Source organism: Spironucleus salmonicida, chromosome 8, assembly GCF_000497125.1.
Source record: "Spironucleus salmonicida strain ATCC 50377 chromosome 8, whole genome shotgun sequence".
NCBI lineage: Eukaryota > Fornicata > Diplomonadida > Hexamitidae > Spironucleus > Spironucleus salmonicida.
The window spans coordinates 975,470-997,151 of NC_090603.1; the positions used below are offsets into that span (position 1 = coordinate 975,470).

General features: G+C 34.9%; 12 protein-coding genes and 2 pseudogenes across 12 annotated transcripts; 7 read left to right on the forward strand and 7 right to left on the reverse strand. All coding sequences in view use genetic code 6, as the record gives it.

The window, feature by feature from the left end:
* Positions 1–6: 6 nt before the first annotated feature.
* Positions 7–1,977, forward strand: SS50377_28311 (uncharacterized protein; the record flags this gene model as incomplete). The annotated part of the gene is made up of 1 exon (XM_067912087.1): positions 7–1,977. The coding sequence occupies one exon, from the start codon at positions 7–9 to the stop codon at positions 1,975–1,977; it is 1,971 nt and encodes a 656-aa protein (XP_067761109.1).
* A 188-nt stretch (positions 1,978–2,165) lies between these two features.
* On the forward strand, positions 2,166–2,468 carry SS50377_28312 (uncharacterized protein; the record flags this gene model as incomplete). The annotated part of the gene is made up of 1 exon (XM_067912088.1): positions 2,166–2,468. The coding sequence occupies one exon, from the start codon at positions 2,166–2,168 to the stop codon at positions 2,466–2,468; it is 303 nt and encodes a 100-aa protein (XP_067761110.1).
* A 17-nt stretch (positions 2,469–2,485) lies between these two features.
* On the forward strand, positions 2,486–3,284 carry SS50377_28313 (RING finger and CHY zinc finger domain-containing protein; annotated as a pseudogene).
* A 352-nt stretch (positions 3,285–3,636) lies between these two features.
* SS50377_28314 (uncharacterized protein) lies at positions 3,637–8,382 on the reverse strand (the record flags this gene model as incomplete). The annotated part of the gene is made up of 1 exon (XM_067912089.1): positions 3,637–8,382. The coding sequence occupies one exon, from the start codon at positions 8,380–8,382 to the stop codon at positions 3,637–3,639; it is 4,746 nt and encodes a 1,581-aa protein (XP_067761111.1).
* Positions 8,383–8,426: 44 nt separating this feature from the next.
* SS50377_28315 (uncharacterized protein) lies at positions 8,427–8,852 on the reverse strand (the record flags this gene model as incomplete). The annotated part of the gene is made up of 1 exon (XM_067912090.1): positions 8,427–8,852. The coding sequence occupies one exon, from the start codon at positions 8,850–8,852 to the stop codon at positions 8,427–8,429; it is 426 nt and encodes a 141-aa protein (XP_067761112.1).
* Positions 8,853–9,284: 432 nt separating this feature from the next.
* On the reverse strand, positions 9,285–10,526 carry SS50377_28316 (CHY zinc finger domain-containing protein; the record flags this gene model as incomplete). Its single annotated transcript, XM_067912091.1, has 1 exon — positions 9,285–10,526. The coding sequence occupies one exon, from the start codon at positions 10,524–10,526 to the stop codon at positions 9,285–9,287; it is 1,242 nt and encodes a 413-aa protein (XP_067761113.1).
* A 421-nt stretch (positions 10,527–10,947) lies between these two features.
* On the forward strand, positions 10,948–11,283 carry SS50377_28317 (uncharacterized protein; the record flags this gene model as incomplete). The annotated part of the gene is made up of 1 exon (XM_067912092.1): positions 10,948–11,283. One exon carries the CDS (start codon positions 10,948–10,950, stop codon positions 11,281–11,283), a length of 336 nt encoding a protein of 111 aa, XP_067761114.1.
* Positions 11,284–11,337: 54 nt separating this feature from the next.
* On the forward strand, positions 11,338–12,066 carry SS50377_28318 (Hypothetical protein; annotated as a pseudogene).
* Positions 12,067–12,149: 83 nt separating this feature from the next.
* Positions 12,150–12,740, forward strand: SS50377_28319 (Ribosomal protein L13; the record flags this gene model as incomplete). Its single annotated transcript, XM_067912093.1, has 1 exon — positions 12,150–12,740. One exon carries the CDS (start codon positions 12,150–12,152, stop codon positions 12,738–12,740), a length of 591 nt encoding a protein of 196 aa, XP_067761115.1.
* Positions 12,741–12,752: 12 nt separating this feature from the next.
* Positions 12,753–15,140, reverse strand: SS50377_28320 (DNA repair helicase TFIIH P90; the record flags this gene model as incomplete). Its single annotated transcript, XM_067912094.1, has 1 exon — positions 12,753–15,140. The coding sequence occupies one exon, from the start codon at positions 15,138–15,140 to the stop codon at positions 12,753–12,755; it is 2,388 nt and encodes a 795-aa protein (XP_067761116.1).
* A 47-nt stretch (positions 15,141–15,187) lies between these two features.
* Positions 15,188–15,778, reverse strand: SS50377_28321 (Ribosomal protein L13; the record flags this gene model as incomplete). Its single annotated transcript, XM_067912095.1, has 1 exon — positions 15,188–15,778. The coding sequence occupies one exon, from the start codon at positions 15,776–15,778 to the stop codon at positions 15,188–15,190; it is 591 nt and encodes a 196-aa protein (XP_067761117.1).
* Positions 15,779–15,861: 83 nt separating this feature from the next.
* Positions 15,862–17,226, reverse strand: SS50377_28322 (uncharacterized protein; the record flags this gene model as incomplete). Its single annotated transcript, XM_067912096.1, has 1 exon — positions 15,862–17,226. The coding sequence occupies one exon, from the start codon at positions 17,224–17,226 to the stop codon at positions 15,862–15,864; it is 1,365 nt and encodes a 454-aa protein (XP_067761118.1).
* A 1,124-nt stretch (positions 17,227–18,350) lies between these two features.
* On the forward strand, positions 18,351–20,561 carry SS50377_28323 (Helicase; the record flags this gene model as incomplete). Its single annotated transcript, XM_067912097.1, has 1 exon — positions 18,351–20,561. One exon carries the CDS (start codon positions 18,351–18,353, stop codon positions 20,559–20,561), a length of 2,211 nt encoding a protein of 736 aa, XP_067761119.1.
* Positions 20,562–21,638, reverse strand: SS50377_28324 (Pelota-like protein; the record flags this gene model as incomplete). The annotated part of the gene is made up of 1 exon (XM_067912098.1): positions 20,562–21,638. One exon carries the CDS (start codon positions 21,636–21,638, stop codon positions 20,562–20,564), a length of 1,077 nt encoding a protein of 358 aa, XP_067761120.1.
* Between the last annotated feature and the right edge of the window lie 44 nt (positions 21,639–21,682).

A 21,682-nucleotide genomic window follows, 5' to 3' on the forward strand; every position in this document is an offset into this window, starting at 1 on the left:
GGTTTAATGGCACTATACGTCAGCTCGTCAGAACACGAGTACAGGGCCCTGGGTGTTCCGCTAGCGCGATACAGTGCCGAGACTACTAAACTGGTCTAGCTCATGCGTTAGCCTCTGTCCAGAAGTTCGTGCGTGCAGATCGCCGATTTAGTGAGCGCACTCGGCGTAACCCTGATCTCGGCGCTCGATATTGACCCGGTATCCATGCAGATAATATCCAGTTACTGCATGTGCGCGTGCTTCCCGTGCCAAGTGGTGCACCAGGCCCTGGAGCGGTATGGGCATCGAGACTTCTCCTTGGTGATCGAGGAGCGTGCAGATATCTTCCTGTTCCACGTAGCCAACGGGGTTATAACTAAATCTACCAGCTTCGATAATACGCGTAGCGAGATTCGGACCCTTCTTAAAACCATCGCACATAGCGTAACGCGGTATGTCGTAGTGGAAGGAAGGGCTCCTGCAGTTCGGAAGTATCTGTAGGAGCATATCGAAGCTCTGAATGAAAAGTAGATTCTGGATCTCACGGCTGACTGGGCCATGGCATCCCAGGTAGCTACGGAATGCGATAGAGTCAAGATATTGCTCAGCGGGCAGCCAGTTGACGCTAGATAGTTTATTGTGCTGGCAGGAGCTGACGTACGGATACAGAAGGGTGCCTTCTCGGCAGTCATAAACTGCTAGCCCGGGGATATGATAATGCAGTCCGGTTGCACGTACTTCAACCACACGCGGAAGGCACCGCTGGAGTACATCGACACATATGATTCTTCATCGGTCCTAAACCTCCATACCCACCAATTCAGCATGCCTTTTGCATTCTAGGACGAGCAGCTGCACGCCTTTATCCACCGGGCGCTTGACATGTTTGTTCTGGTGCAAGGTATCCCGTTAGATCTAGCAGACAGCCTGCGGCGCTCAAGCTCGTGCATCGTGGAGGACATGATCGTCTTTGAATCATGCCAGACTTACTCAGACGGCGTGTTCACCCTCTACGGTATCTACGACAATTCTCTTGTAGGAGTTGACTGCGTCGCCACGGTGGAGGGGAGCCTTTTCTAGTTTCTACGAGATTTTCGCATCCAGAACATGGAGGGCCTCCCCTTCCTGCACGTTCACAAAGCTGTGGCCTACGGCGGGTTCACGCTGTTCGCCCGGCAGGCAACAGTAGAGACCTTGCAGGAATATTCCTGTCACAGCGAGCGGGCGCTGGTACTGCATGATCTGGTCCAGAAGCTAGCGTTGCTACGACAGTACGGCGTTACCTTTGCCAACCTGTCTGCTAGGAACGTCCTGGTCACACCTAGTGGCAGTATGCTATTTAACCAGTTCGCACTGGAGCCTGGCCCAGAGGACGTGACCGTACGCCAGCTAGGGAAAATTGCCCAGGTGATGCTCGAGTTCCATCCTAGGGGCTTCTCCCGCCACGAGATATTACCGCACGCAACTTACCTCCAGAAGCAGTTCCTTATGCAGGCAGACCTGCCCAGTATCCGGCTGGAGGATCTGCTCGCAAACCCCCTGTTCATGTCTGACGACTAAAAGGCCCAACTGATGGAGCAGTACCAGAGGTCCAAGGCTGGGTCCTGCCGCTACTTCGAGCGTCTCACTGTCGAGCTCGGCATCGACCCGGTAGGAATTGTGTGTGGTCTGAAGGAATTCACCCAGACTGGACGCAATGGGGCACATGGTATGGCCGGCGGTGGGGTAGACAACGCGATGCGGTTCGTACGGAACCAGCTTGCCCACTTCAGCGGCCGCCACGAATACACCTTCAGGCGGAAGCCCGTGCAGTTTTCGGCACCAGGAGAGCTGCTGCGCTTCCTGGAGACTCGAGTCGGAGGAATATTCCAGGTCGTGTACGACTGCTACCTGCTCGAGCGGTACGGTATGGAGCTGTTCCGCAGGCACAGTGAGGGAAAGCAGTCAGATCTGGGCAAGCCTCTTCGCTCTGGTAATGAGGGCAACCGTCTGGTCTGAGTCGGTGCCATCGTGATCTGAAATCGGCTCCTGGGATGGGTCGAGCACCGGGACGCCGCGCACGAGCGGCTCGCGGGAGATCGCGTACTCCTACCTCGCTGGAAGCTTTGGAGTACGAATAGCAGTTAGGGCATCACTGCTAACTATCGGCTGGGAGTCGGCCATGATCGCGGAGACCCGCTGCGCGAATGCGTGTCCAGAGGCGTTCATTCGGATTTTGGAGCGGCCCCAGAATGAGCAGGAAGGCCCCCGCATCAACCTACGCGAAGCCCAACTCGCACTTCGGTCGCTTCCTGCTGGACACCTATCGTACGTATGATCTGGATGCGGTGCGCGATGACTCCGACAGTGAGGTCGCACTAGCGATGGCTATACCATTGGAGCGCCTTCACTAGCACGAGACCATAGTGCGGCGGCTTGGCCCCAGAGGAAAGGTTGTTCCGTGCTCACCCTTTGCCTGTATACGCTGGCTGGATCGAGTGCTTGAGTGACGTCTTCTCCACTCCAAATGCCAGAGGTCCTAGTGATGGAGATCGGCACCAAGGACCCGGCCACCTCAGATTTCGTATCGCGCCTGCTCTTTAACTTCCAGGTGATGGACGACAATAAGGCAGCTTAGCAGCGCAAGCTGGTTGGCCGGGTACAGCCGTTCGTGACCGAGGCCGAGTACGACTTCACGCGGCCATACTTTGAGAACCTCCTACTTATCCAGAGGAATGACGGCAAAGAGCCATAGGCGAACTCCCCTATGCTGTATCGGCACTACTCGGTCTAGACTGCACCGTTCGGCTGCCAGCACTACCTTCGCGCATGCGAGGTGGTCTGCCCCCAGTGTACCGCCCCGTATCCCTGCCGCTTCTGCCACGACGAAGAGCAGGACCACGAGCTACCCTTCCGCGAGGTAGCCCGGGTGGTGTGCTGCAGCTGCCAGCTTGAGCAAGACCTGCACCAGGTCTGCGATGGATGCGGATAGGTCTTTGGGGACTACTACTGCGAGAAATGCGCCCTCTTCGACAGCCTCGGCAACCAGGCCAAACCCATTTTCCACTCCGGCAGTCTCTGCAGAGTCGGGGTGGCCGCGTACTACCGGGACTGTACACTCTGCGGTCAGTGTATTCTCCGAGAGTGCTTTGATTCCCACGTATGCAAGCAAGAGGACACTTGCCCAGTCTGTCTGGGAACCCTCCGTGACTCCATCTACCTAAAATCTGACCTGCCATGCGGCCACCAGCTGCACCAGCACTGCCTCCAGGGGTGCTACGACGACGGCAACTACTCCTGCCCGATCTGCAGAAAGAGCACATTTACATCTTAAGATTTGTTGTAGTTTAAAAATGAATGGATTAGATGGTCTGGTAAGTAAAAAGTACCATTTATACTTAAAAACAAATATTGTATAGTAACTTGTAACGATTGTAATAATTAGTTTTATGAAAAATGTGTGCATTATGGTTATTTATGCCCCAAATGTGATAGTACAAATACGTTTGAAAAAGAGTTTTGTACTAAAGCAATATTTATTTCTAATAATAATAATAAAATTAATAGAAAAATTCAATATAATTATTTCATATTTTTTACACATATAATAGTAGATAAAAAAGTTTTCGCCTTAATTTTAGTAGTTTTAATATTTTTGATAAATTTGAAGTGAGTAAATCATTCTCTAGCGTTGTCCTTAATGTGTTAGCAAAGATATGGACAAACCCTTTCAAAATCTTAAAATCCAAAACCTTATACAGTAGTAAATCCCTTAAAGCATTAATTTAACTCGTTTTCATGTTGTCCATAATTTCTGGCAATAAGCACGTTGCTATCTTTTTTCTTATCTTTGCGTAACCTATCTCTCTTAATAATTTCCAAACTATCTTTGTATTCATTTTTATTATCGCTCCAAAAGCTTCTATCTGTTTAAACTTGGACCTCAGGAGAACGTTTAGTGAGAATACGAGAACTTTATAATAACCTTGTTCCCTCCCCAAAGTCCTAGAAAACTCTGCTTCTACTCAAAATACAGCTTAATTTTTCAATTAACTTATTTGCAGCTTCTATAGAGTTAGTCTCAACACTCTTAATCAGCAGACAAGGGGGTACCTATACTAGTCGCTAAATTCGCACTTTAAGCTTATTTGACGGAATTTTAAGCTTCTCAAAACTGAGAACTGGATTACTTTGGTACCTGAAAGTAATACTAGTTTAAACATTTCTGTACCTAGTTTATTCATCAATTATTTTATTGTGTGCAAAAATCCTATCTGGTATACACGAACTCCACTCTGGATGCACAAACTGGTTGTCCAAGTCCTAAAGTACTGGAACAGTGCTCCGATCGTTTTAATTGTACTATGCAAGTGTCAAAAACGCCATGGTTTCAGCTAATGCAGGCCTCCAGTCAAAGGCTGCAAGTATTTAATTTGTGATAATATAACCGTTGCTAACAAATGATACTTTTGCAGATAAATAAGTAGAAATTTACACATTAGCTAGACAACACAAAGCTAACTCACCTCGTGTGAGATATTTTTATATATATTCTGCAGTTTACTGCTGATCAGTAGGCCTAATTTGACGACCTGGCGGCGGCTTGTTCTGCTTTAATTTCCTAATATTAAAATTTAGAGGGACAACGCTGTTCTCTTCTGAAACACCGTTATGAGCAATTTTCGATCCAAATAAGTAATCCACTGGATGTACAACACAATAGTTCTCTGGATCTTCATTTTTCAATTTTAGAATATTTAAAATTAGCTAATGCGACTTTCTGATCGGTGTACAAAGCAGATTTCCTCTGTTTTCATTTTTAATTAAGAACGCAAATTCTCCTAAATTTACATCAACTGATGCTGCATTAGCGTTTGCCTAATCAGATGGAAATGCTTCATTTATGACTCTAGCAGCTCCGGTTTGCTTGGATGCAATTGAGTTTAGCTAAACCTCCACAGATTGAATAATGCTTGTTAACACTAAGATGATTTCTTGAAGTTTTTCTTCGGTTAGAATATTCATCATAATTGATTTTGCATCCTAAAAGAGCTTAATTCGTGCGTATTTATAATCTTCTTTTGATAGTTTAAAGAGCAATTCTGGTTTAGTTACTATTTCAAACAAGTTTTCTTGCGGGAACTTACTTTATTATTTAATTGACAATACGGATTTTCGGGTGAAAATAGGATCACTTTCGGATAGAAATTTTAAATAAATTAGTGCAACCTACTATTAGAAATTAAGGAACTTCGCCAGTGGCTTAAATGAATGAATTTTGTTCGATAAACCTAGCAACAAAATAGACTGTGGTTTTTGAAATTAAAACGATTAACATGTCAATTTTGGCGTATCTAATAATTTTTACCTAAAAGATTTATGAATTTACTGTGTTAAGTCGTCATTTTTAACTAGATAAAGTCGTTTTTTATTCATTTCACTTAAGAGCTGGTATACAAGCTAGTTTTTGCAGGAAAAGGTATAAATAGAGTCGAGTAGGATATGTTATACCAGCTGTGTATAGGGTCCAAATTACACTTATTACGCGAGTGAAGTCATCTACACAATAGCTTGAAAGGCTTTTATATTTAGCTTTTCAGATTAGTTGCTTTGAGATAAAGTGAGTAAATTACGGATGCTAGCGCCTCCAATGAAGCACTTTCTACAGAATAACTCAATCATGATGTTTTGGGGAATATTTTGCTTGAAAATCTATGCAAAATTTTCAATTAAATCTGCTTAGTCCAGTTATTTGGCCATAAAATTTTAGACACCAACTTGTAGAGATCCTATATTGGCCTAAATCAGGGTTTCAGTAGCTGAAATATTTGTATTAAAAGCACAAGAACTAAAAATTTAGCGCGAGAATTCTAGAAGAAAGTTGGTCAGTAGAGAAAAACTTTCACATTTTGGAATAAATGTAAGACCAGAAAATAGTGTTTAGATGATAAAAAGGATTTATACCTAGTCGATTTGAGTTTGGTTTAAGAAGATGTTCAATTTGGTGTTTTATGAGTAGCTTTGTAAAATCTGATATAAACTTGTTGTGAGTGAATCTTGAGAAACTGTAAATAGGAATGATGATAATACTGTATTTAAAAGAGTAGAAGACAAGCTTGAACTGCGTTAAAATGCAAATTAAAGCTGATTTTAGGTCTCTAAAAGCGGCTGGAAGTAAAGAATTAAGTCAAAAATACGATTTGCAAACAAATGTGAGTTTTTCGGATTGAAAAATGGAACTTTATTAGTTTCTTAGAGTGTCGAAATGATTAAATCAACTTGTGGAAAACTACTTTATTTCGGTATTTGTGCATTTTAAAAGAACTCATATAGAAAATTCTACTACTTTTTGACGTTATTTTGCTACTAATTAACTGTCTTAGGTTAAATTGTGTTAAAAATAGTGGTATCCTGCTTCGAATTAACAGAATTTTCTTCATTTTCATCTTTTTAGAGCCATTTTTGAACATCATTTTCATTCAAATTTTCTGTGTTTTCAGCATCTTCAACTATTAATTTTTAACTGTTTTCCACCTAAATCTAACGGCTCACGCGCGCTAAAAGCTTGCTTTTACTCAACCGTTTGAAACAGCATAACGCGTTGTGTCCATTCTCTTCTTAACACGAACACCCCAAACACCCAATTTCGTTCATTTTCAGCCCTTTTTAACCTCTGAGTTCGGCCCATTTTTATGCGAAATAACTCGAAAAACAACGTTCGCCGCAGCTGCGATTTTCGACTCTGCAGCGCCCGCAGTTGCTGCAATCGCTCACGAAACTCTGAATTCTGATGTTTTCGACAAGCAAAACTATCTGCTGAACTGTCAAATTCTGCACGTCCGCAAATGTCGCCAGGCCTAGCTGCTGCATAATTTGCACGCAAATTTCGTATTTGTAACTCGAAATTTCATTTGCGGGAAGCTGAAAATTTTGCTTCAAAAGAAGCTTAATTCGATCTTAAAGGGTGAGGGAATTGATTTGGATTGTCTAGTTTAATCTGGACTGTAGATTGAACAGCTGCTCATTGACTTTTATTTCTAGCGCTTTTGCGTCGATTTGACCCGTTTTTGATGTAGAAATTAAAACTTTCCCGGTGAGTTACTGCGGCTTTTTCTCGATTATGAAGTCTGCTGGTGTGTTGTTGTCAGTTGTAAATTTGTCCTGGGAGTTATCTTATTATTCGAATTGGACAGTTCCAGGTGGAAAACGGGCCCGGTCCTAAGGAGATGCCTGCGGATTTTTGAGGAAATTCACCACCTCTGTGAGACGCGTTAGGGAGCGAAAACCAAGTAAACGAGCAATTTGTAGTCTGAAAATGTTCTCTCTAGTCTCTTTTTCTTTTAAAATTGAAGAAGCAAATTGCCTAAACTGGAGTCGAGTTTTGAAGGCTCTACAAAGCCAAGGGTTCTCAGATTCAAATTTATAAACATTTTCGTCCATTTGATACATTTCTGAGTTACAATGCGCTTCTTGACTTTAAACTTTTAAAACTTTCAAATCAGCTTCAATAGAAACATCATCAACTCTTCTATCGGATCTATGGACTGAAAATTAATACAAAATGCGCTTTCTTATATGTCTCTAGACGATTCGGTTAGAGTAACATTATAAAACACGTATTTTAGCTGACATAGAATCTTTGGACTCCTTAGCCGGATTAAAATGCAGGTACATGATAGGATATTCTGCTTTGTTTATTAATTCGAAACTGAATTCTTCTCTTTTTGGCCAAGAACCTAAGGCATAAGGCTAACCAGTTCCCTCCCCAGTTGAAGAGGCTACTTCCGTTAGAAGTTAATATGCAGGAAATTAAGCTGATTCTGGATCAGATAGTAAATTAAGTGGTTAATGGAAGAGCTAATTCATAAATTCAGTGTTAAATTAATCTGTATAAGCTGATAACTGAGAATATTGTTGAAAATATGCCGCAAATATTTATTGAGAATTCATAGGACTGATAATAGATTAAGTAAACTCTTTCAATGGCCTAAATTATAAAAATGTATCTATATTCGGTAATTATTAATAAATGTAACCAGATTCGCCGAATACTATCGCATGATGCTTAGCTATAATTTCTAGTGGTTCCTATTCAGGTCGTTTCATAAATGCATGAATAAGGTCCCATGAACCAAAACCATGTAATTCTATACCTTCCAATAGTAACAAATCATCTTGCACTGTCATACCATCAGGCCAGCAAACTTAATCATATTCTCGTCTTTCGTACATATCGTGATTTTTTCTATGAGATTTATATTCTGTACCAGCTTTAAAGCAATTTAAACAAATTTAAAAGTCTTTGCATTAATGACAAGACATTCTTATTTCGTTCAACTTGAATGGATACTCACAAAAATTACATTCGTCTCTACCAACATTTTATTTATGAGAAGGATCTGCCTTAATAAGTGTTTAATCCATTTATTTTGGAGCGGAAAATTACATATATAAATATAATATAATAATCATAAAACATCATCCAGTTTCAAAGCTAGACCTCTGTCTGCGTTTCTTTATTCCATACCTACAATACTTGATTAAAGACCTGCAAAGTTAATAGTTGGATCTTATAAATTTGGTTAATCTAGGTTTCCAAAAGTAAGAGTTGGTGTTCCATATAGTAAAGGGCCTAATTCTGCTAAGGCATATTGCATATTGATCGTAGGTGAATTAACAACTTATTAAGATATATTTTATTTTGATAGAGGGTTTTCAAAATCAGTTCTAAGGATTTCCCTACCATATTAATTGCTTCTAATGTCTCTTAACCGTAATTCCTCAAATTGATATTCCACATATCCATTTTAAAAATCTTAGAAGATTATATCTTTATCATTAAAACTAAGCTATTCAAAAGGTCGGTTTTTAGGATCAGCAATAGGAATAGGCATGCAAAATTTTAGCATAAGATATATTTATGATATAATAATGTAATAATAAATTAATAGTTTGATCATTTATTGAATTTTACATTATAATAATTTAAGATGGATATTATTTTGCATTTTTAGAATTATTAATATTAAACAAAATAGTAAATAATTTTTTCAAATAATCATGACTCACATATGATAAAAATAATTGAAAATATCAACATCAGATGATTTTAAAAAAAGTGCAACTGTATTCAGTTAACACCTTTATTTATTTGTTATTTGCATCTTGTATATTCTACGTTCGGTATTAAAGTATCAAAATTATAGATAAAAGTAACAAATATTTAAAATATTTTTCTTAGAAACTAAATCTACAATAAATAACAAATCATTTTGTGTTCTTTAAACATTATCAAAAATATCAATTTTTTTCTTAAATTTTTACTATCACATTTAAATTAATAACAATAAAACTTAATCTGGTTACATTTATTAATTAATACAGCTATTAATAAATTATACAAAAGAATTGTTAACTAAAACCTTATTCTGTTATAAATATTAGTCTAAAATCTTTTATTATTAGATAGAAAATAAAATCCTACCAGTAAACATCTCAACTGTAAGTATCTTTAAATCCACAAAACTTTCATGCAGCCTTTCCACGAGATAACAGTTTGGGGTCTAACAATACATGCAGAACACCCCAACTGGGTGCTCGAATATCTCAAACCGTTCGTCGCAATCATAACAACCATATACTGCCTAGTTAGAATAGAAGAAGTACATATCCTGCAGTTTTTAGAACTAGTATTTATAATCATCTATCTACTCCTCACAGAGCATTGACTTCCTGCAGACAGGGCACTTGATGTCATTCCCCTCCAGTATCATCTACTAGCAATGTAAGTGGATACAGTGGGAACACTTGAGCGCTATCTTTGGCTTGTTACTGTTATCGAGGTCCTCTAGACAGCAACAGCAATTTCCATAACTTTTCCGGCACTGGTGGTCTGCGAAGTAGTTCATATGATAGCACCAGTTGCATTTATCACAGTAGATAGATTAAGCTTATATACCAATTGCGCACTGGTTTTGATCCTTTGAATGAAAGATCGGTTTATTCTCATCCCCAAGATCGCAAATCAGCCGGCAGTCCAGACAGCAGTATTTTCCAAACTACAGTCCACACATTGTACAATATTAGCTAAATTTCTATACCAAATCACATTATCTACATTTTATCACATTTACATCATAGCGTCTAAATTCATGATCTGTTTCATCCGAATGGCACATACGGCAACCGAAAAAATCCATACAATCAGGGCATTATTATTCGCAACCACAAATATAGTGTTCACAGCCTATTTAGTTTGAAAGAGAAAATTTTAAGAAAATTTATTCATCAAAAGGCAATAATGTAAATTCTTTAGAAAATTTTGCATTTTGAAGTTGAAACGGAGTTAAAAACGAATTATAAATTGTTAGTGGTGAAAAGTGATAAATTTTAGAAAGTTCAGTATCCCAATAAGCAGCTCTATCTTGATCGTAAACATCATAATAATAAGTCTTAAGCGTAATATGTGACAGTATATCAGTATTAACGATAGTACCTGGTTATAATTTAAAAATAGTACCAATAATTACTGTGTTATGGTGTCTTGAATTAAAATTATCAATGTTCATTAATATTTAATGATATTTACTATATTTTATGTATAATATATATATTAAAATATTTAACAAATATACTCTAATATAATATAATGTTTCATGTTTTATTTTTAATTATGAGACCATCGTTATTACGAATCATGCATAGAGCAGTAGATTTCCCTCCACTAACGTCGCCATCTAAATCTATACGCATTAAACGAAGTTATTAACCAGCTATTTAAAATGATGCAAGATTTGATTTCGACTAAATTTTTGAACATAAATCTGGATTTATAGGTACTATTAAGCGAAGACCAACTGGTAAAATAATAGATAGATTATAATGGTGAAGTGGTATATTGCAAATTTTATTAATTATACTTGTACATGTTTATGTGATCGGATATCTGTAAAACATATTATATTATATCTTATTTTTAGTATAAGAAAAATGTTCGGAAAAGTCCGCTCACTCAAAGAAATATTCCCTTTTACTATTGATGTGTAAAATGAAACCTATGTCTAAATTGTTTCTAAAGAAGGAAATAAAAACTATATATCTAAAAGAGCAGCTATTTAATGCCCTATTTTTAAATAAAAATAATAAGATATTTATCACCTAGATTACTCAAATAAGATTGTTAAAATATTTATTCAGTATCTTTATTACAAGCTCAGATATTCTGCACCAGTTGTTGGAAAAGGAGTAGACATATCTCCCTTTAATGATATTTAACCAGAACTTGCTCCTATAATTGCAATGTTAGCTCTCGAAATGTAAGTCTGATATTTAACATTTGCTATTTTACCTGTATTCTTATATATAATTAAATATAAATATTATCTCTACCTGATAAGCACCGGGGCGGACCTGCACTAGTTTTAGGGAGGCCAGTTCATACGGCTTGGAATCAGGGGAGAGGGGCACCAGCTGGACACAAATATTTATGCCCACCAGATAGATCACTAGCTTTGCCTGAGCCAGATGGACGCTAGTGTTCAGGGCCGTTGGTAGTATGATGTAAGCATCTCACGAAAGCAGTTTCGCAGGCTTAGTGCTAGAACTGTAGTTGTTAACAACTATATTATGCGTTTCAATGACGACAGTATGTTTGTGATGTAATAATATAAGATGCCTAGTACTGAGAGGTCCATCGCGATCGAGGGACGGGATGCAGTATTACGATGTGGTTCATATACGGTGAGTAAGACTGAACTGGATATTAGTATTAAGCAACTTCATAGTGAGGGGCGTGTTCTCCTCATGAATGCTGATCTCTAACTGGTATTGGTTGAGGAAATTGATGATGTTCTGATGGTTACAAAACTCAGGCTCCCACAAATGATTCCATCTGCGTTCTATATTGCAGAATCATCTGGTGGGCTGGACGTGTTCATTGGGTGCAAGACAGGCGAGATACTTTAGGTCCGGCTATCATAGATGCGGAATTTGACTGATATCAAATTTATTTCTACTGATTCTGACTTTGCCGTTCATCTTAGTGTTGTTGGTGGTATGCTGTATTGTTTGAGTGTGCTAGGCTCTATTCGTTCTTACTCCCTGTAATGATAATATTATATGTATATCGGTTTATATTTTTTGACCACTATCGCAAACCATTTTGAATTGAATTCTTGTTACCACTCCTCGGAATGCAGTTTGTCGTCGATTGCGCTGATCACTTACTCGGTCGCCTCGCCTCTGAGGTAGCCCAGTAGCTCTTAGCTGGCCAGAAAGTAGTACTCCTCTGCTGCGAAAACGTCAACATCTCTGGTGGCGAATATCGTAACCTCCAGAACTATCTCTGCAAGTTCAACAAGCACTCCAACTACAACCATCTCCGTGGTCCCTTCCACTTCCGTACCCCTGCTTATATCGTCCACAAGACCATCCGTGGTATGATACCTCACAAGACTGATCGTGGCACCGCTGCTATGGCCAACCTTAAGGTTTTCGAAGGTATCCCTCCCCAGTATGCTAAATGCGAACGCCTCACCATCCCCTCTGCTCTCCGTGAACTTCGCCTCAAACCTACCCGCCAGTTCTGCGTTCTCGGTGAGGTCGCTACCAAGCTCGGCTGGAAGCACGCTGAAGATGTCGCACACTTTGAAGACAAACGTATTGCAACTGAAGCCAAGATGAATGCCGATAAAGCTAGTATTGCTGCCAAAAACAACGCCGTTCTCGCTAAGAATGCTAAATACGTCGAAGTCTCCAAGAAGCTCGCCGAATACGGGCTGTGATTACAGATTTTCTCACTTTTCTGATCTCTATGTGGAAAGTAGTACAGCTTCTTTAAAATATTCCTCATTGTTCTTTTCTGTACAAATTTTATTTACAAGTGAATCTACAACTATTCCATTTTGCGTACATGTTTCTTCTATTTCTTATGCTGTGATACTAGAATAACTATATCCTTAATTTACACTCAAATATTCTCTCCTTCCCATTGCTGAATCGACTTCTTTTGTTTGCTCACTTACTAGTATATAGAAGTAACCACATTGTCCACTACTTTTCGGTCTTGAAATACGGCCTATTCTTTGCGTTTCTTATCTTCTACTATTGTCTTACCAGTCAATTTCAATCAATACATTTGCATCAGGTAGATCTAAACTAGTATCCCCTACTCTTGACAGTAAAAAGCACTAGATTTTTCTTTCTAAAAATGCAGAAACAATTGCTTCTCTTTCTGATTCTACGCACGATCCTGTAATAAACGGTATTCTCAGTAACCTAGCATATGTTTATCCCGCAATTACGTTATCACAAAATATTAATATTTAGTCTTACTGTGCTATGTGATAATTTTTAAGTAGAGAACATATTCTAAGTTTTGCAGGGTTTAATATAGGAATAATAGTTTTGAGCATTGACTTGATATCATTTGATGCAATTTTTTAATCTTTAATTTTTTAAGTTGTAAACTCGCCAATAAAATCCTTAATAGAACCCATAGTTGATTTATCTTATTACTATTTCAAAATATCTATCTTAGTTTTTAAAAAGGTATTTGTCTCAGCAATAATGTTACCAGATGCTGTATCAGCATTTCTGTATTATTTATAAAAATAACGAGTGATAGGGCAAATAACCTCGGCACAATTAAGTTTTGCAATAAATCCTTACTTACTTAAATCTGACCAATTTGACTCAAACAATTTTGATCCAATTAAATAAAGATTATCATCAAATGCGGTGTCTTCGCGTAATGGCGTTGCAGTTAGCATAAGTTTTGAAAAACATTTCAAAAAATTATTTGATCCTACTTTTTCATCGTCTGTTCTGAATAAAGTCTTAAAAGATTTTGCAAAAATACCATGAGCTTCATCAAATAAAACGATTCCCCATAAATTCGAGTGTATCAACTATTTGGTCACAATAGAAAACTTACTAGAACTATTAGTAAGCATATTATATGTCGCAATTAATACAGTATGATACCCAGGAACAAATACTTCTCTCTTTTTATCTCCAAAAAATGCATCTTCTACATCTGTGGAAAAAACAAATATCCTTTTTTCATCTATAGTAGTAAATTGCAAAAATTATGACTTCCATTGCTAAGAACTAAGATTTCCATTTGTAACAATTATGCAAGAAGCACCTATTTTACAAGCAGTAGAAATTCCCTATAATGATTTTCCAGACCCACAGGGTAAGACTATCATACCTGATTATAATTTAAGATACGGTTCTTATGTTTTAGATTTAATATTTATTTAAGATACAACTTTAGTTTGTGAAAGTTATTAATAATTTCTTAACACAGTAGTAGGTTTAAGAGTAGCCTATAGTGCCGCTGGCAAATTTCTATCTCTAAGTTCTAGTGCAGCATCAAATGCAGTTTTTATTGCTGGATCAACTCCTTCAGCATGCTACTTATTTTAAAGCTACAAATATGATATATAATCATCTCTAATATCCCATTTAATAGCTTTTTAAGGGACAAACTAAGCTATTACTGGAAAATTTTATTTTATATATGCTTCTTCAATTACAACATAATAGTTTGCCAAGTATTAGTTTAAAATTTTTCTAAAAAGAGTTATATTCTCTATATCTACATATTACTTAATTGGCTTATACGTTTTTTATTTTGTTATTAAATCCTCCGAATTATCATTATGACATTCATCGAAAACTTAATCAATATCATCAGTGACACTCATAAATAAAGTTTTAATTTCTTTTATTTTATCTTAAGGTAATAATTTCAATCTTTCTTCAAAATCTCGTGGTAATCTTACGATATAACGCATAGAATCAATGATTTAAATTGATATTACTTAATCGGATCCAGATGACAAAAGATTTGTTAATTCAACTGGTAGGTTTCTATATTTAGAGTGTGTAAGCAAAGTTTCTTTTACTTATTCTGCTGATATCCCTAAAGAAACGGCTGCTTTTAATGATCTATCACTCATTATATATTCGTGTATGTACTATGGCCTTGATTAAGGTTCTGCTATTGAAACAATGAAATCAATGATATCAGCATAGTGCTAGTTAAAAGTTTCAACAAGAATAATAAATTCTTTAGATTAACTCCTATCCTAAGATTTTACTGATTGAAATATTGTCAATGGGAACATATCATGGTCTTTCTTTAAATCATCAATAGATAGTTAAACTTTTTTCATTTAATGAAGTGAAAGTATATATTTAATAATATAAAATATTTAATTAATCAAAGACCGTATTCGGCGAGCTTCTTGGAGACTTCGACGTATTTAGCATTCTTAGCGAGAACGGCGTTGTTTTTGGCAGCAATACTAGCTTTATCGGCATTCATCTTGGCTTCAGTTGCAATACGTTTGTCTTCAAAGTGTGCGACATCTTCAGCGTGCTTCCAGCCGAGCTTGGTAGCGACCTCACCGAGAACGCAGAACTGGCGGGTAGGTTTGAGGCGAAGTTCACGGAGAGCAGAGGGGATGGTGAGGCGTTCGCATTTAGCATACTGGGGAGGGATACCTTCGAAAACCTTAAGGTTGGCCATAGCAGCGGTGCCACGATCAGTCTTGTGAGGTATCATACCACGGATGGTCTTGTGGACGATATAAGCAGGGGTACGGAAGTGGAAGGGACCACGGAGATGGTTGTAGTTGGAGTGCTTGTTGAACTTGCAGAGATAGTTCTGGAGGTTACGATATTCGCCACCAGAGATGTTGACGTTTTCGCAGCAGAGGAGTACTACTTTCTGGCCAGCTAAGAGCTACTGGGCTACCTCAGAGGCGAGGCGACCGAGTAAGTGATCAGCGCAATCGACGACAAACTGCATTCCGAGGAGTGGTAACAAGAATTCAATTCAAAATGGTTTGCGATAGTGGTCAAAAAATATAAACCGATATACATATAATATTATCATTACAGGGAGTAAGAACGAATAGAGCCTAGCACACTCAAACAATACAGCATACCACCAACAACACTAAGATGAACGGCAAAGTCAGAATCAGTAGAAATAAATTTGATATCAGTCAAATTCCGCATCTATGATAGCCGGACCTAAAGTATCTCGCCTGTCTTGCACCCAATGAACACGTCCAGCCCACCAGATGATTCTGCAATATAGAACGCAGATGGAATCATTTGTGGGAGCCTGAGTTTTGTAACCATCAGAACATCATCAATTTCCTCAACCAATACCAGTTAGAGATCAGCATTCATGAGGAGAACACGCCCCTCACTATGAAGTTGCTTAATACTAATATCCAGTTCAGTCTTACTCACCGTATATGAACCACATCGTAATACTGCATCCCGTCCCTCGATCGCGATGGACCTCTCAGTACTAGGCATCTTATATTATTACATCACAAACATACTGTCGTCATTGAAACGCATAATATAGTTGTTAACAACTACAGTTCTAGCACTAAGCCTGCGAAACTGCTTTCGTGAGATGCTTACATCATACTACCAACGGCCCTGAACACTAGCGTCCATCTGGCTCAGGCAAAGCTAGTGATCTATCTGGTGGGCATAAATATTTGTGTCCAGCTGGTGCCCCTCTCCCCTGATTCCAAGCCGTATGAACTGGCCTCCCTAAAACTAGTGCAGGTCCGCCCCGGTGCTTATCAGGTAGAGATGGTTATCAGATTCGTAAAGTTAAAAGTTACCTTAATAAATTTCATCAAAACTATTATATGTCATTATGTAAACTGCACCTACTGAGCAAGCAAATATTTAAGATTGAAATACAAATAATTTTATAATGTCATTTGCAAAAAATTGGTTAACTAATTCTCCAGTTTATATTGTTAACATATTTCTATTACCTGGTACACTTTCGACTTTTATGGTCTCTAGTTAAGCGAAAAGTTAATCAATTGATCGCAATATATGAATTAAGTCTATTTTTATCTCTGGGACTTCCGTTAAAACTTCAAATGAAATTTTATATATTTTATCATTTATTTAAATGATATTTTAGTACAAATATGTAAAATCATCTAAAATAAACCCAAAAATTCCATCGTTAAAAATTTCAATTGATTTTTAATAAAATACTACATTCATACTTTAAAATATAGTAAACCCTTTGATTTAATCTATTAAAAAATCGTTTCTTGTTGACTTATAGCATTATATTGCAAAAGCTGATGTTTAAATTTACTGTAGCATATCTACTGATTCATCATACTGCAGTTGACTAAATGCATTAATTTTATTATTACTGAGAGTGAAGATGCTACCGTTTAATGTAAAAACTGTTTGGTGCTACATTTTTATTAATACATTTTGTTTTGTTAATTAAGACACAACAATATCTGATTTAATTAGTATATTTGGTTGACTTTGCAATACCAATGCAAAAATATTTTTATTGGTTCCACCCACTATTAATGATTCCGTCATAATTTAACCACTAGTTAAAAAATTGTTTTGTATACTATCTTATAGCAAAACAAATTCAGCATTATTTTCTTAATCTTGTAATGAAAGAATTAAATCCGTTATATGCATCATACGAACTCCATTCTCAAATAATATTATAAGAAATTTATTAATAAGACAGCAATCTATGCAATTGTCAGTATTATCAATTTATTAATTTTTATAGGTTATTTATAGAGAATAATCATAAATTTTTTGATCAGTAGTATCTATTATTAAGTCTCCAGATCCTTAAAGTTCTACTTTAATAAAAATAAGACTCCCGTTTACTAGTAATACAATAATAATATCTATGAAATATAATAATTTAACTATAACAGAATCAAATTATATACTTTATGATTCAAGTTTTGACATCATATCGTGAATTAATATAGATGATTCTAATTACATAAATACTAGATTATTTTTAATCAAACACCCGAGAATATTTGGAATGTAAAATATAATTTCATTAATCGAAATATGATCTAAATCAATATTAATAAAATATCCATATTAGAAAAAGCTAAGGACAGAAGCAAGCCTATGATATTATTCTTATTTTTAATAGTTCAAAATTAAATTATGTCCAATAGATACTAATTCTTCATTTACGTAAAAAATTTTAAAGGGTTATTTATATGAATAATACTTTTAAACTTATACAAACTCTTCATTAATCATATAGATATATTTTTAAGTTAATACTGCTAAATATTAATCAGTGGAGTCTACTGATAAGATAGACGAGTCGAATATTTTTTATTAATTAAATTGTAATAAATTTTAATGAAGTAATACTGAAAATTTTATGCTATATATAAAAATTGTTTTATCTGAAACTAGTAAAAGTTTGTCTTTAAAAGTTGAAGTTGATGTGAAAAAAGGAATTATGTTCATCCGAAGAAATATTATCAAAATAATATATAATTAAATATTTTACTAGATTTGAATTAGATGTTTATCTATAAATGAACTTTGATTTTTCTTTGATATACAATACTCCAGACTCAAATATGCCAATTCTTTCAACATAATCATTAAATTTGCCATACACAATGTCTACTAGTATTTTCAAAATAAAAGATCAGTATCCTGAATTTTTATTAAATGAATTTTAAACTCAAAATTATGATAAAATACTTAGTTACTCTGATTTTAACTATATTTTCAGATCGCCAACGGGATCAGGCAAAACTTATCTATAAGATTTAGCCATTTCTTGTTTTGCAAAAGAACAATATATTATTTTAGTTATTTTACCAAACAAGTCTTTATTAATTGATAGATATGAAAAACATTTAAAATATTTTCATAGCATAAAATCAGATATACTTAGCAGTGATAGTAACTGCATTTAATCATCTTCTTAAGTTATTTACTGCAATATTGAAAAAGCAGTCGAATATCTAAAACGGGACTGCTTTAAACATATATAGCAGAAAATATAACTTATTATTATTGATGAGATACATTATATTAAGACTACCAAAGATTACCTTTATTGGTATGTAATATAGTATTGTATCGATAAAAGTATCAGATTCTTAGGATTTTCTGCAACGATAGAGTAAAACGTAGTTAATGAGAGATATGCTATATTTACAGAATATGGTATTAGAAAGAATATAAAATATTCTTTTTGTTAGTTTACATAGAAGAACTTGCTATCATTGTCAAAAATTCATATAGGGATAGCATTTAAATAACTAAAAGATAATGTTAATTTTATTCTAGATACAATTTTATAAAAATATAAAGGATATCTTGAATATAAAAATGATTTCATTGTTGCTAATAAATAAATTTTAATATTTTGCCCTTCTTAGAAAATTGCAGAACATGTTTCACTATTTTTCAGTTAAAAAATGTAATAAGTATAATCTACTAACTTTTAATCAGAAAGTTTATAATAAGTTGTTAGTTGTTAGGTGGGATTTCATCATGCATCGTTACCTGAATCTGATAAAGGTAAATTACTTCAATTATTTATTGATAAAAAAATATAAATTTTATCTTGTACTTCTACTCTAATAGTCGGTGTCAACATAAGCCCAGATTTAGTTGTAATTTATTCTTCAATATCTGTTAACGATAATCAATTTGTAAGACTTAATACTTCTTAAATAGAGCAAATGGCTGGGCGTTCTGGCAGATAGTTAGGGCTACCAAGTTATTGCTGTTTCATTGATGATATTTATTTAAATGATATTAAAGCTACAGTTTAGAATAATCTATTCTTTAAAAATAAACTTGATGATTAATTAATACCATAAGATGAAAGTATTCGTATGCATATTGTTGATTTGTTTTCTAGTGTTTTAGGCTAATAATTATCTGTTAAATTTATTTAATAACGGATTAACGAAAGTGTATGGTTTATTTCTACTAATTATGATACTGAAAAAGTATATGATCAGTTTTAATAATTGTTGCAGTATTTTATACAAAAATATGATTCAAACATCATCATATCATAAAATTTAGATTATCTGTTCTAATATCATATTAGTATTTAATTATATAACTCATTAACTAAATATCTTTATTAAAATATTAATTTCGAGTAAATTTCAATCTTATTACTTGATGAACTCAATTTTTTTAATAGTATTATTACTAAACAATAAATCAATAAAAATTCAAACCTTAGCGATATTTACAGTATATTTTAGTAGAATAGCCAAACTATATAGGTAGAATAGTCTAAAAATGTATTAAATAGACTTATTGGTTGTGCTTTATAAATTTATAATTGTTATGAAGATATCATTAAATTAGTAAAAATTAAAGCATTTATATCTTCTGGCAATGAACAAAATAATGTTAAATTCAACATAAGTGGAAATTAGCTTTATTTAACCAACTATTAGCTATTAATCAATGCTTAATTTTATGCTATAATATTAGTAAATAATGGAAAGGTTATATATGGAATTATAGATATTAATAAGTTTTCTAATGTATCAGATGTGATATCAGTATAAAATAAATAATATGTTAAGATATAAGATATATCAAAAATATTTATTTAAAATCTTTAAAACTTACATAACGAATTTAGTTATGAAACCTAAATTAATAATAAAGAAATATAACATGATTTTGGGATAGATGTTGAACCAGTATAGAAAAATATTTTTCTATAAGAACTACAATAATTAATTTAAAAGTATTAATGATCAAATATCTTCACTTTCGCTAAATTAATCAAAATCATTAAAAATCTATCCCTCTACTTTTCTATTTTCTAGAAATATTTCATACTTTAGCAAACCAATCATGCCACCGAAGCTTCTTAATTTTTCTGCAGGATCAGCATAATCTGGAACTTTTATTAGCACGTCTTAAATTCCAGATAAAATTTTTAAATAACTATAATCTTATTCTATTACAGATTACATAACTAATACATTTTCTAACGCAGAGGGATACTATATAATAGTTTAGATTACATCTTAAGAATATACAACATAACCTCCTTTAGTTAGTCTCAGTGTAAACTCATCTAAAATATCCATCGATGATTACCAAATTGAAGATTTCAGTATATCAAGTTAAATTAATTCATTTACACAAGATCTAATTCTGAAATTTTTTGTAGGTTAATAAACAATATCGTAGTTATCAATGTTGTACTTTTATATTTGCTTTACTAAATCTACATAACCGCAAAATATTAAATTCTTTACTTTAACCTTATTTTATACAGTTTAAACAACCTCATCCATAAATTTATGTAAATATTTCTAAACTTTGTCACCGTTAAATCGATTTTTACATGGCATTATAATTTCCACTCTAGCAACATACTCTAAAATTTCACCGTACAAATGTATTCTAGCTATACCAGGAGATAATGCTACAATACATTATTATATTAAATCAGTAGGTTAGGTTAATAAATCTATATCCTCTTAAGACCAATTTTTTGATAGTGTAAATTTCATATTTAAAAGAATTTTAATAGTATGTGAAGAATTAATAGGAATATCGGGATTAGATGTTAATACAACATTTCCAGAAACTATTATTTCGCTATCTGTTCTACTAAATTAAAGTTTTTATACTTTAATAACTATTTTAACTGTTTTTCTATCCATTTTTTACCCCATTAAAATTTTTCTTGAAGTTACACTACCGACTTTATTTCCTATGTTCAATAGTGTCGAAATTAATTACAAATCATTAACTGACTGAGGAACCATTTCTATATACCCTTAGTAAGAAGAATCAACTTTATTTTTTGTAATAATCATGAAAGAAATGGAAATATTTAGTTATGATCTATATCTATGAATTA